The sequence below is a fragment of the Peromyscus leucopus genome, chromosome 7 (genome assembly GCF_004664715.2).
Source record: "Peromyscus leucopus breed LL Stock chromosome 7, UCI_PerLeu_2.1, whole genome shotgun sequence".
NCBI lineage: Eukaryota > Metazoa > Chordata > Mammalia > Rodentia > Cricetidae > Peromyscus > Peromyscus leucopus.
Window position 1 is genome coordinate 116,810,334 of NC_051069.1, and position 14,945 is coordinate 116,825,278.

Sequence of the window (14,945 nt, forward strand, 5' to 3'; positions counted from 1 at the left end):
ACTACACACACACACAGACATACACATACACAGACACACACAGAGATGCACACACACATGCATACACACAGACACACACAGAGACACACACACACGCACACACATGCATACACACAGACATATACACATACACACACACACAGGCTCAGGGAATATCATGGAAGAGGGATCAGAAAGACCAGAGTTGCACTCTTTCTCTAAGTGACCATTAACTGCCAACAGATCCTCAGCTGGGGGTGGGGTCTTGTGAACCCCTTCCGTCCTCCATGCTGGAGTGTTGACTGACTTGATTTGATTTTATGCAGGTAGCTACAGCTCCCCACCATATTCAGAAGACATTACCTCCCATCAGTTTTTCCTTACCTTTGCTCTTAGAATCTTTATGACTCCTCTTCCACATTATTCACTGAACCTTGGTGTGTGTGTGTGTGTGTGTGTGTGTGTGTGTGTGTGTGTGTGTGTGTGAGAGAGAGAGAGAGAGAGAGAGAGAGAGAGAGAGAGAGAGAGAGAGTTGTCTCATTGAGGCCGAGCACTCCGGTCACTTTTTCCTACACTTTGACAAGCTGTAAGTCTGTATTAACTGTCATCTGCAGGATAAAGAAGCTTCTGTAATGAGGAGCGAGAGTTGCAGGAGTCAATGGGTCCAAGGATAAGTATTTAGAAGGCAGTGTGACACTATATCCCTTGAGCAAATGGTAGCAGCACCTATGACCTCCAGCCAATGGATTCTTGGACCAGCTTTATAGTATGAGGTATGAGTTCCCTCTTGCAGAATACACCTTAATTCCAATTAGAACGCTGTTGGTTACCCCAATAAGATCCATGCCATTATTGCACCAGGGGCATATCTTTCCAGGCTGCTCATTATTGTAGCCCACAGGGTTCACATCTGGCTGAGATTAATCATGGCTTCTCTCCCCCAGCAGCCTGCACAGCATGTCCTGGCACTGTGAAATCTAGCCATCAGGAAGGATGTTTCCAGGTCCACACCAGCTTGATTTCTCCATGTCCTGTGATCAAAGTGTGTGGTGTCTTGAGTAACTAAGGGCAATGACAATTCCCTGTATTGTTTTGGGAACCCTGGGACCCCAACCAGTGACTTGACAGGGGTACCTGTACTTGTCACTGTGTCCTTTGTTTGATAAACTGTAGCTTCTGGGAGAAGCATGTCCCCTTCCTGTAGGGGATTTCAATGAAACATTCTTAAAAAAATATGTTTTAGGAAGCTCATGAAAATAGGTTTCCATTGGCTTTCCCAACCATCCCTTCATTGGTTATCCCTTTCCCTCCCACCCTCTAGCCTAACCCCTCCTCACTCAAACTCTCCTTTCCGGTTCCTGGTTCCCAACCATGGTCTGTTGGCTGATGGGTGTTGAGTTGGCAGTGTGGGTCCAGGCTCCCAGGGGATTTTCTGAGCCAGGGCCTGCAGGCTTCTCTGTTTCATCTCACAGAGGGAGCAGAGACCAGCTGAGCACCAGTCACATTGGTGTGTGCTTCCAGAGAGCTGATCTCTCCAGGATCTGAGTGTCAATGAACTCCTTTTATCTTTCTCTCACCTCACTCTCTGAGTTTGCAGCAAACCAAGATATTTGCCGGAAGAAGATGGCACCTGGAAAGAACTGCCCTGATTTTTATTTCTATTCCTCATAGTTAATGGCTCACTTCAGTGCCTGAGACCTATAGACAACTGGGATCAACTGCCAATTGGGAGTAACGCAGGAGAGGGGTAGAGGGCTGCTGGCCTGGAGGTGGCCTGAACATCAGGACGAAGGCATCATTTATTGATTTGTCCCCTCCTGTCCCCTCCTCTCTTTGCAGTAATGGTTAAAACACATACAGGTGCATTGATTGAATGAATACCGGTTTGGCCATTTTCATCTGAAGGCGCTTGGGGCAATTTACTTAACCTTTTGAGTCCTAGTGCCCATGAAATGGGAAAACAAGGTTGGTCACTGTGAAAACAGAAGTTGTACTGTTTGTGGACAGGCCATGCCTGTCTCCAGCTCTGGGAGGGCAAGGGCACCCCTGAGAACCCCTCATCTTTGAGTCCAGATAAGATGACCATAATGAAGAAGATAAAGTGAGTCCTGTTCTTGAGCACTGCATATATATTTCACTGTGTGCTGAAATGCCTTCGATGCACGGGAGCACCTGCCTCAGACACTATTAATACCATTTTGCAAGTGAGGAGAATGAGTCCCTGCAAAGTTAGGGAGTATGTCCCGAGGCTCCTTCTCTTGTGAGAGGAGGGGACAGAATTGACTTGATATACCTGATCGCTAGGCACTGGTGAGCTCATCGGGGTTGGGGGAGGAGGGAGTGGTATCCAGGGAGGAGCCTGATCCTGTATAACAACAGTTGTGTTTCCCTTTCTTGGTTTTAGAAATAACTGTTCAGCAGTAGAAAATCTCATCCCTGGGAGATGTAGCAGGGGGTAAAATTTAGGCCAAAGTTAGGCTGACAGGGTTTGGTATGCGACTGTCCAGGGCTTGTCTCCAGGGAATAGGGATGAGACTGAGAGCCAGGGAGCCTGGCTAGCATCAGAATTGATACTAGGTTTTTTTTTTTTTTTTTTTTTTTTTTTTTTTTTTTTTTTTTTTTTTTTTTTTTTTTTTTAGAAAAGAACAGCTGGTGAACATCTGCCAATGTGACTGAAGAGAAAACAGGTTGAGAGAGAGGAGTGCCGTACCTAAGGCCCTTTGGCAGAGGGACCAGGTTGAACTCAGGCTCCTGGCTTCCAGCTGTGAATCCTTGTGTTTTTTCCTGCTGCTCCATGCCAAGAGGCTGAGGTAGTGTTCTGAGACGCTGAGGGTGGTAAGCTAGGGATGCTGCAGATGCCTCTTCTCCAAAGCTAGCCTGGGACTTGGTGTCTAGAAGTCCTCCCTCTGAAGGCTGCTCTGACCTGGCCTGGCTGCAGGGCCAGTGTGGCTGTTGGCTCACTGTATGACTTTGGGCAAGCCATGCTTCCTTTCTCAGTCGTTTTTGTTCTCAGCCCGTGTTTGCAGCTCAGACACCTGTCCCAGTGCCCAGGGTTTGATGAGCTCCTTGAAGAGAGTCTCTGGCATCTTCTCGTCCGTGTGATTTACTCCTGATTCAGGGTCTCATCATATATGTAGCCCAGCCTCCAATCACCATCCCTCTGTCTCCATCTCCTGAGTGCTGGGATCACAGAGACGTGCCACCATGCCCAGACATCTCTCACACTTGAAAAGGGTTTCAAAGTACATTACAAATTGTCCCTTGCTATCTGAGGGGCCTTGGTTCCAGGATCCCACTAATACTGAAATTCAAGTCTCTTACAATGGCACAATAATATATACATGCATACCACCCACATATATCCTCTCATGTGCTTTAACTCACCTCTAGATTATGTGTAACGTCGACTACCGTGTACAAGCCATGAACAGTTGTTACACAGTATTGTCTAGGGAATCGCAAGAGCCTGTACAAGTTCAGTACAAAAATATTTTCATTTATAGTGGGTCGAACCATTTAGGTGAAGATGCAGGACAAAGAAATTACTCTAGCAGGACTCCTTCTCCCAGGTTTTTGTTTGTTTGTTTGTTTTGTTTTTTTGTTTTTTTTCCTTCTTCTTACATCGGGGATTGCACTGTTCCTGGGGATTGCAGGCTGTGGAGAAGTCACGAGTGGGTGAGTCTGAGGCTGATGGCCAAAGAGATTTGTATTGACTTTTCCCCAGCAATCTCATCCTCCTGAGAATGTTCTCCAGGAAACAGAAAATTGGCGGAGTTCTCTGAAAAGTCCTGCACTCATTTTTCACACGGAGATGCCCGCTCACAGAGATGCCGGGTCTGCTTCAGAGGACCCTGCTGCAGGTGAGTCCCAGCCTGTAGAGCCCTGGCCCCAGGCACTTCGGCTCCTCTGTGCAGCTACCCCGTTTCTACCCCACGCAGGTCGGGGCAGTCCAGGTGTGGCAACTGCACGAGGTGCCCACTGCGGGAGTACAGAGGACTTTTGTGCCAGGAGGGCGCCACCCCTTAGCAGGCCCCTCCCTGCTCGCAGAACAGCCTTTACCTGCGGGGCGCCCGCCCCGAAGTTTCTCCTACATCTTTGCTAGCTCCTTTTTCAACCGGGCACACCAGGAGCTGCTTATCCCAAAGTGCGGTGCAGCGCAGCAGCGACAGGGGCCCAGCATTACCGCCGCGCAGCCCCTCTGTCGCGGGTCCCCTCCCTCGGGGCTGATCATTAACTCAAAGGCATTATAAGGAGTGAGTGGCCCCAGGGAGCCAGGGAGCCAGAGGGACTCGTCGCCACCGCCATGGACGTTAGCACCTGGAGCCCGGCGGTCACCGCCACGGATGCACCCATCCAGTCCCATGAGCGCATTCGCAATGCGGCTGACATCTCAGTCATTGTCATCTACTTCTTGGTGGTGATGGCTGTCGGGCTGTGGGTATGTGCGGGTCCTGGGACACGGATTGGAGAGGGCAGGGCTACTGTGTGGCATGAGCGGGCACACAGAGATGCCACGGTTTCGCTGAACCACAAAGGGGGAAGATGGGCTTCCAGGTCTCTAAGGGGAGTGAGTGGGACTGTCCTGGGAATTCTGAGGAGGAGTTCAGAGCACAGGAAGCCTGTGTGTGGGAAGGTAGAGGGTGCCAAGGGGAGCCTGTCAGGAAGGCCCAGGGAATATTCTGAGCTGAGGGGGAAGTCGGAGGATCACAGAGTCTAGGATAGAATGTAAGGGACAGGAAAGGGACAACTTGGAGCTGCAGGTGGGTCGGGGACAGGGCAATTGGCTACTGTCCTACCCCTGAATGATCCAGTTTCCAATGGGAAAGAAACAATTGAGAGCCAGAACGTTGTAGCCTCTGCAGACCGCAGGTGCACGAGGCGGCCTATGGCTGACCAATGCCCCCTTCTGGGGAAGGGTTAGCTTTGTTTGATGGGATTCTAGAGGATATCTGCGGTTAGCTATAAGGAAGGAGCCAGTGAGCAGAAAGAGTGACCTGGTCCTGGGGAGAGGAAGTATATGTGTCTCCTCTCGGGACTCTGGGGACACACCAAACCAGAGAAACTCGTTCTTCAAAGCCTGGAACTTGGAAGTTCATTTATGATGCTGGCACACCTAACAGCTAGATCGAGTGTGTGAGCGTTTCAGCCACCTCTAAAGGGTGACTTGCCGTGGAAGCTGCTGTGGCAGCAGGGGTGGTGTTGGGCTCTTGAGTCATGAAAGGATGGTGGACATTAGCCTCTTCATAGACATAGCTGTATGGGGGAAAGGAAGGAAGCGTGGACTTTTCTTTTTTTAAAGGAAGTGTAACAGAAGACTCAAGTTTCACTTATGCGGTGTCTGTGTGGCTGACACTTCATCGATATACCTCTCTTCCTTAACAGTGGCGAGCGTCCAGTACTTGCTCTCATGCACTTGAACTAAATGAATGAACTCCCCACAGCCTGAGTTTATCCAGGTATAACGTAGGCATGCTCTTATGATCCCTGCCCGCAGATATTGTGATGTGACTCTAAAGGTCCTTATGATTCTAGGAATTGTTTCCTATGCTACTGCCTTACAGGGTGTGTGATCCATGCCCTGGGTAAGTTTTGTATTTTCAAGTGAATGGGGACAAATAGTAAGCTGGGTAACACGCTCTTCACACTAAAAGCCACAGAGCGGGGAGGTCAGGAATGCCAATTATCATTTGACAGAAGAGAAACTTGAAGTCACAGGTGCCTGTGATTTGCCTACGATTTTGCAATCCCTGGGACTGTTCCGGGAACTCAGGTGTCTTGATCCTTGCCTTGACACCAGGCCCTCAAGCATGGCGCTTGCTCTCTGCCTCCCTGCTCCAATTCAGATTGGTAGATGTTGGAGCCAGGATGTGAATCCACCATTTGCTGGTCACACCAGATGGCCCCCTTTCCAGGCATGCCCTGATCATCACGGTGTTCTTAGCAAACTCCTTTCAGCCCCCCTCCCCCAGTCCTGCGAGTGTTTACATTTTTTATGGTGTTTGCACTTTTGAAATATCTGTGAACCAGTGTCGCTTGTCCTGTTAAAATGCTATTTAATGAGCCTGTTAGTATCTGTCCATGTTTAATCTTCTCGCATTAGCCAGTGTTTCTGGACCTTGCTCATTTAACACCATGGATTTCTTCCAGTTAACACTCTTCTTTTTCCTACTGGATTGTTAAGGTGGCTTAATTTAGGGATGGGTATTCCGGCTTCTGAATGATTTCTGGGCTGCACAGAGACTGACCCAAGCCCATTGCGCTCCTCAGCTTAGAAAATCATGCGCAGCTAATGTTCCTTTGTCTCCACCCCATCCATGCCAACATTACTTATCTGGGCTCTGTAGTCTTTCAACTTTGCTTCTTCATTGATTATCATTGAGCTTTGTCCTGTTACCTGTTTGATATTTATTTCCCCTTTATTCACTATTTCTTGTTGCTTCTCTGGGTGGCTTTTTATATCAGTTTAAATTGAATCACTGACCTTATTATTGCTGGGAGATGCTACCAACCCAAACCAGGGTTGTTAAAAAACTATGGTCCAATGGCCAAATCTTGACCCACAGCCTACTTTTGTATGGCTCAGAAACTAAGAGTAATTTTTACACTTTTAGAGGGTTAGAAACATAATAGGAAAAGGCAAAATAAAAATAATATGTGGCAGAGAACCCATAAAATCTGAAGTACTCACTATTAGAACCATTTTCTTCTTTTAAAAAATTTATTATTATTATTATTATTATTAATTTATTATTTTATATATATGGGTGTGTTGTCTGCATATATGTCTATGTGCCACATGTGTATAGTGTCTTAAGAGTTCAGAAGAGAGCATCAGGTCACCTGGAACTGGAGTTATAGATAATTGTCAGCTGCCATGTGGGTGCTGGGAATTGAACCTGGGTCCTCTGGAAGAGATCAGTGCTCTTAACCTCTGAGTCATCTCCCCAGCCCACAGACCCATTATATTTTGGCCTAATCAGATGATTGCTTGTCATTAAGACCCTTGTTATTTGAACCAATATGATCATTGCTCCCTGAGTTGGAATGGCCTCTGAGTTACTAGCATCACTGAATGCTGGAGTTGGAGTGGCCTTGGGGAGCCCACCCTTTCCATTTTATTAATGAGAGTAAGAATGGGTAGCCAGAAGTCATCCAGACAAATCAACACCAGAGTGAGGGTAATTAGAACTCAGAGCTTATGACGCATGAGCCAATGCTATTCCTTCCTTTCTCCTCCTCCTTCTTCTCCTCCTCCTCCTCAAGACACTGCCCTCCTGGGAAAACCTCTTCTTTGTCCCTTCTCCATCACTGAAGTGACAAGGTCCTTCTTTCCTCACATTTTTGCCTCACGGTATTTGCATGAAGATGGGCCCAAAGTTTACTGACTTCAATCCTCATACAACTCTTCATTGAATTATTTGACAAAATAGTTTTCCCAAGTTACCAGCAGCTTTACCTTGACTATTCCAGTAGAAACTCTGCTGGGGTCCAGTTTCCATTGACAGCCCTGGAAGAGAAGAAATCATTCCTGATACCCAGCCCAAATCTCACATCCTCAGTTTCTTACATATCACCTGCTTGTGACCTATGTATGTTGCTCTGAACATGATTACCCCATTTTACATGTCAGGAAACAGTATGCCACATCTGGATCCTCCAGACTGAATTTCCTTTTTTCCTTCTTTTCTTCCCTTCTTTCTCTTTGTTTTTTGAGGGGAGGCAGTGTAAGGTTTCTCTCTGTAGCCCTAGATGTCTTGGAACTACCTTTGTAGATCAGGCTGGCCTCAAACTCTCAACGATCCACTGCTTCTGTTGCTATGCATGTCCTACTTTATGGCTTGATGGGTCAGTTAACACTCAACTCATGATGGGCAGCTCAGGTTGCATGGTGATTTGGTGGACAACTGTCAGACATTCAGTTTCCATTAAGGCCAAACAGCAGGCCAAGAGCTTTCTCTCAAAGGGATAATAGTTGTCTGCACATTACCATAGTGCCTTTCTTCAAAATCCCAAGGGGCTTCTCTGTGATTCACCTATAGGGACCTTCCAAAGGCTCCAAACAGCACCCCCATCTGCCACTGCCACTTTAAGTACCACTGGGTCTGCTGGATCATGTGGTCCAAATGGTAGAGCAGCCTGCACAGCAGCCTGGACCTGTCGAAGAGCCTCCTCCTGTTCCAGGCCCCACACAAAGCTAGCAGTTTACAAAGTTAGAGTCACTTAGTATATGGGCTGGAGTAACACACCCAAGTGAGGAATGTGCTGTCTCCAGAATCCAAATAGGCCCACTAAGCATTGTTCTTCTTTCTTGGTTGTGGGTGGGGACAGGTATAATAACTTAATCCTTCCCCTTAGAAAAGGATTATCTATACATGCCCCACACCACTGGTCTCCTGGAAATTTCATTGAGATAGAGGCTTCTTGAGTTTTGGTTGGATAGTCTCCATCCTCTGGTGTACATATGCCTTATGAACAAGTCTAAAGTGGTTGCCACTTTCTGCTCACTTGGTCCATTCAGCCAAGTGTTATCAATATAGTGGGCCAGTGTGGTATTGTGTGGAAAAGAAGGATGATGAAGACCTCTCTGAACTAAGTTATGGTACAGTAGTTCTGAGAGCTGTGCAGGTGGTGGAGATCTGTCTCAAGAAGTTTCAGAGAGGAACATAGCAACGTGGCTGGAGGCTCGTGCAATTTTGGTAAAGAATGAGGCTGTTTTCTGCCCTTGCCCTAAGAATCTGTCTGAGGCTAAATTGAAAAATGATACTAATTTTTCAAGCAGAGGAGATTTCAAGACAGCCTAATATTGACTCTGATTAGTCAGATGTTTATTAATAATCACTCTTATACAGGTCTACATTGAAAAAGAGCAAGCAGGGTGACAAGAAATACAAAATGTACAGTTTAAAGTGAAAAAGAGCACAAAGAACCTCCAAAGATGTCACTGAGTTCATTTTGTGTTGGCCGTCTACTGCTGGGCATGGGGCCTGCCCTTAGAGCCTGCCCTTAAGAGTGGTCTGTTTCCCCGGTGAGACTCCCTGGGAGGACACTAATTTTTCATTTGTAAGTGGCTATCAATTGGAGATAGCTTCTGGGTTAGGGATGGGAGCTTGTGTCCATTTTTCCTTTCAGCTCTAGGGCCCCATCTGGTGCAGACCTGTGCAGGTCCTGTGCATGCTGCCTCAGTCTTGTGAGTTCATATGTGTGCCAGCCTTGTTGTGTCTAGAAGGCCGTGACTCCTTAGTGTTTTTCATCCCCTCTGGTTCTTACACCCTTCCTGCCTCCTCTTACATTGAGTTCCCTGAACCCTGAGGGGAATGGTTTGATGGAGACATCCCTATTAGGGCTGAGTATTCCAAGGTCTCTCACTCTCTGCATATTGTCTGGCTGTGGGTCTCTCTATTTGTTCCCATCTGCTGCAGGAGGAAGCTTCTCTGATGTTGACTGAGAAAGACACTGATGTGTGCGTACAGCAGAGTGTCATTCGGAGTCATTTTATTGCTTGTTCCTTTAGTGGAATGGTAGTGTTTGGCCTATGTGGTCTCAGGGTCTTGGCTACTTGAGCAGTGCTGGGCATGCGTTCCATCTCATGTAATAGGCCTTAAATCCAACCACATATTGGTTGTTTAGTTAGTTGGCCACAAGCTGTGTGCCACTATTGCACCAGTGTATCTTGCAGGCGGGTTATCACCTGAAGGTTTGTAGATGGGTTGGTGCTCACCTTTCTCCTTTGGCAGCGTGTAGAGCACCTTCCAGGGCCGTGAACACTCGTCTCTAGGGGTGAGAACTGTAGGTAGGCACCAGCTCAACTTCTCTGTGTTCTATAGCTGAAGCTTTCCTGGTCCTGCTTGGCTCCTGCAGCCCTGCGGCTGCTTGGACCCAAGTAAACACACAGAGGCTTATATTAATTAAAACTGCTCGGCCATTAGCTCAGGCTAACTATTGACTAGCTCTTACATTTAAATTAATCCATAATTCTTATTTATGTTTAGCCACGTGGATTGGTACCTTTTCTCAGTTCTGCCTTCACATCTTGCTTCCTCTGTGTCTGGCTGGTGACTCCTGACTCTTCCCAGAATTCTCTTCTCTGCTTGTCCTGCCTATACTTCCTGTCTGGCTACTGGCCAATCAGCATTTTATTTATTAACCAATCAGAGCAACACTTTCACAGCATACAGAGCAATATTCACAGCACTTCCCCTTTTCTTTTTTTTTCCAAGAAGGAAGGTTTAACTTTAACATAGTAAAATTACATATAACAAAACAATTATCAAGCAAGAATTATAGTTATGATATCTAGTCTATTTGTATTTGGCAAAATTAAAGAAGATATACTATCTATCCTATATTTGTTAGTCTAAGATTTCATATCTAACTTATCTTTTATCATAACTAATGAAATTATAATTATCTAGTCTTTAACTACATCAAAGGATATAATATTATCTAAGTAAACAGGAAGAGCATTGTAAACAACTTTCAAAAATCTAGAATGACAGAGACAGCTGGCTGCCTGGACAGTCACCCAAAGTTCTGTAATGTTGGGGCATCCATCTTTAGCCCACAGGTCTAGAGTCTCTCAGTTGCTTCTTCTTCTTGTGTCCTGTAAAATGTCTGGCAATTTGTTCTGCAAAGCAGGAACCTGAAGGACCATCTTGCCTTGCAAAGTTCAGTGGTTACCTTTCTATGGGTCCTGCATGTCCAATTGATACAACATTTTGTCAAGCAGTCCAGACAAGAATAATTTCTTGCCCAAATGGCTATTTTTGTCAAGAAGAAGATAAACTCCATATAGAGTGTCTTCGATGCCCATCATCTTTCTTGGCATATTTGGTGCTGCCAGGAACAGATGCGTCTCATTGTCCAGAAAAGTCTAAGTTCTCAAAATATTTTAAATGCCATCTTCTGTAGGTCATTGAAGTGTTTGAAGATTACCTACCTAACTGAAATATATTTATGTATATCTAGAAAACTTAATTAACGTGACTATAAGTGTGATTATCATAGATGACTAATTATTAATCTATTTCTTAATTATCCATTACAATTTCAAATGAGCTTCACAAACATAATACCTTAAACAAGAGTAGAAATATACACACAGTATAACAAAATTAACTTTAAATTTGTATCAATAAACTAAAATCCATAACAATGTAAAACATTTCAAACAAGCTTTTGTTCTTTAAAAGTAGGTTCAACAATCTACCCTTTTATCCTATTATATCTATATCCTATATATCTATATTATATCTACCTTTTTTCTTTTAGAAAGATATTGGATTATGACCAATAACAATTTGTAACCAACAACCTAAACAAAGACAAACATCCATAATCTACTTTTTGGGAATGTGGGCATAGTTTTCTAGGCTACTTTCTGCTGATAAAGGGTGCTGTATTCTTATGAGGATCCTGAGAAAATTAAGAATTATGGTTAAGTCCTGACTGGAATAGTCTGTGAGGCTGTATTGTCTGAGCCATTTGCCTTGAAAGTGTTCTGGATGTTGAATCATCTGGGCCATGGTATCATTGGAGACATTTCAGGCAGTCTTGGCTGGTCAAACCTGATGTATCTTAACCTGGAACAAATCCTTAGCCTCTTGCTCCCTGTGGAAACAAAAGCAGAGCCTCCTTTCCAAAGCAACATATTCTTAGATCCAAATTTTGAAGTCAAGGTACCTTTAAAATATACATATTGGTTTAACTGAGCAGCCTTTACAATCAAATGTCTTTCTGCAGTTAAAAATCCCAAAGACAACACAATCCAGATTCTCTGTGTGATATCCATCTTTACGTGGCTTATTTTTTATATTACTTTTACTTTCTCTTAAAGGCTTTATTTTTTAAAACTTTCTATTTCTTTAATACAACTGTCTATATTCCCTTTTTCCTCTCTTTTAAGCCTACATACATTTTTACACACATTGTAAACTATTCCATCTGAATCTGTCTTATTGTGAATCTACTGCTTTAAACTGCAGCATTACTAGGACTGAAATGGCAGCTGCGGCTGCTGGCTCTGTCCACTTCAGCTTTTCAACATGGTGGAACGATGTTTACCACCAGCTTCGGAGGAACCATGCTCACCCGGGACTCTGGAAGGCAGTGGGTCTATGCTTTAATCTAACAGCATGTAGCCCAAAAACCTTTTTGAGTTGTGTAGCTATTTTCTTCAGCAACAGGGCCTTACAGCTGGTGGAGAGCCACCAGTAGCCTTGGCAATAGCCTGGGTTTGGGGCTTCACATGAACCCTTTTGGCCAAGAACTCAATTAGATATAACTTGTTCCTGGTACTGAAAGCTTCATTTGGTGATGAGATACGTCCAGTTGGGTCTCCCTGTTATTTGGTGATTTCATTTAGATTACCTTCATATATGTATATAACTTAGGAAGCTTCTATTGTATTAGGTTTCCATATGACCCCTCAAATGGCCCTTAGTTTTAGCTGTCTCTCCCTGTATTTCTGCCCTTGCCCTCTTCTTCCCTCCAGCTTCCTGTTTGATCCTCTTAGTCCAGCCCCCTTCCCAACCCTCCATCCATCACTATTCTATTCCCTCTTTCTAGGGAGATATCTCCCTCACCCTTACTCTCCACCTAATTTCTGTAGTTAAATAAATTATAACTTGTCGTTCAATGATTTAACAGCTAACAGCCACATTATGCAAATGTATACCATTTTTGTCTTTCTGGTTCTGGGTTACCTCACTCAGGATTATTTTTTCTAGTTTTGTCTATTTACCTAAGAATTTCATGATTCTGTTTTTTTATAATGGTTGAATAATATTCTTTACCATTCATCTGTTGGTGGACATCTGGTTTTTTCCCCCAATTTCTGGCTATTATGAATAGAGCAGCAAGGAACATAGTTGATCAGGTGCCTCTGTAGTAGGATGAAGTGTCCTTTGTGTCTCTGCCCAAGAGTGGTATTGTTGGATCTTGAGAAAGATGGACTCTTATCTTTGTAATGAACAGCCACACTGATTTCCATAGTGGTTGTACAAGTGTGCACTCCTGCCAGTAATGGATGAGTTGTTCCCCTTACTCCAAATCCTCATTAGCATGAGCTGTCACTTGTGTTATTGATCTTGGACATTCTGATTTGTGTAAGATGAAAACTCCAAGTAGTTTTGATTTTTATTTCCCTGATGACTAAGGATGTTGAACATTTCTGTAAGTGCATCTCAGCCATTGGAGTTTCCTCTTCTGAGAATTCCCTGTTTAGATCTACACCACATTTTTTTTATATTTTTGCTTGTGAGCCTAGCCTTTAATGGCTGAGCCATCTCTCCAGCCCTCTACACCACATTTTTAATGGTTTTTGTTTTTGTTTTTGTTTTGTTTTCTTGGTGTCCAATTTATTGAGTTCTTTATATATTTTGGATATTAGTCCTATACAGGATGTGTACTTGGTAAAAATATTTTCTTATTCTGTAGCCTGTTGCCTGGTCCAAATGATGGCATCCCTTGCCACACAGAAGCTTTTCTGTTTCATGAGGTCCCATTTATTGATTGTTGCTGTTAGTGCCTGTGCTACCAGTGTTCTGTTCAGAAAGCCATTGCCTGTGCCAATGAATTCAAGACTGTTCTTCACTTTCCCTTCTTCCAGATGCAGTGCATTGGCCTTATGTTGAGATCTTTGATCTATTTGGAGTTGAGTTTTATGTAGGGTGTTAGGTGGGGATTTATTTGCATTCTCCTACATGCAGCTCGCCACTTTAACCAGCAAGCAACATTTGTTGAAGATGCTGTCTTTTTTTACAGTGTGTATTTCTGGCTTCTTTATAAAAAACAAATCGGGTGTTTTTTTATTATTATTGCTCTGTAGTACAATTTGAGATGAGTGATGGTGATAGTTCTCCAGGAATCCTTAATAAAAATCATTAAGGATTGTTCTAGCTATCTTGAGTATTTTGTGTTTCCACCTGAAGCTGAAAATTATTTTCAAGTTCTGTGAAGAATTGTGTTGGAATTTTGATGGGGATTGCATTGAATCTGTAGATTGCTTTTGGTAGGATGGGCATTTCCCTATTTTATTCCTATTGATTCACAAGCATGGGAGATCTTTCCATCTTCTGATATCTTCTTACATTTCTCTCTTCAATGTCTTAAAAATGTTATTATATAAGTCTTTCACTTGCTTGGTTAGAGTTATTCAAATATATTTTATATTATGTGAGGCTATTATGATATGTGTTATTTCCTTGATTTCTTTCTCAGTCCTTTTGTCATTTGTATATAGAAAGACTATTGATTTTTGTATGTTAATTTTGTATTCTGCTACTTTGCTGAAAATATTTATCAGATGTAGGAGTTTTCTGCTGGAATTATATATATTATCATATCATCTGCAATTAAAAATACTTTGACTTCTTCCTTTCCAATGTGTATCCCCTTGATCTCCTTTAGTTTCTCCAGCTAAGACTTTAAGTACTATTTTGAATAGATGTGGAGAGAGAGTACAACCTTGTCTTGTTCCTGATTTTAGTGAAATTGCTTTGAGTTTCTCTTCATTTGAGTTGATGTTGGCTATGGGCTTGCTATAAACCGCCTTTATTATGTAGAGGTATGTCCCTTGTATCCTTAATTTCTTTAAGACTTTTATAATGAAGGGATGTTGGATTTTGTCAAAGAACTTTTCTGCATAATGAAATGATCATATGGTTTTTGTCTTTCAATCTCTCTATATGGTGGATTACATTCATAGATTTACCTATGGTGAACCATCCCTGGGATGGTGTCTCTGAGATGAAGTCTATTTGATCATGGTGGATGATCTTTTTGATGTAATCTTGGATTTAGTTTACAAGCATTTTATTGAGAAGTTTTGCATCTATTTTCATGAAGGAATTAGTTTGTAATTCTCCTTCTTTGTGAGTCTTTATGTGGTTTGGGTATCAGGGTAACTGTGACCTCATAAAATGAATTGGGCAATGTTCCTTCTGTTTCTAGTTTGTGGAATTATTTGA

At 43.5% G+C, this 14,945-nt stretch overlaps 1 protein-coding gene across 1 annotated transcript in view; it reads left to right on the top strand.

Annotated features, from left to right (window-relative positions):
• The first annotated feature begins 4,046 nt into the window (after positions 1 to 4,046).
• Positions 4,047 to 14,945, top strand: part of Slc5a1 (solute carrier family 5 member 1) — an 83,358-nt gene continuing 72,459 nt past the window's right edge. The window contains exon 1 of the mRNA XM_028870736.2: positions 4,047 to 4,417. Coding sequence (XP_028726569.1) covers positions 4,283 to 4,417 — 135 coding nt within the window. The 5' untranslated portion in view covers positions 4,047 to 4,282. The remainder of the gene's footprint in view (positions 4,418 to 14,945) is intronic.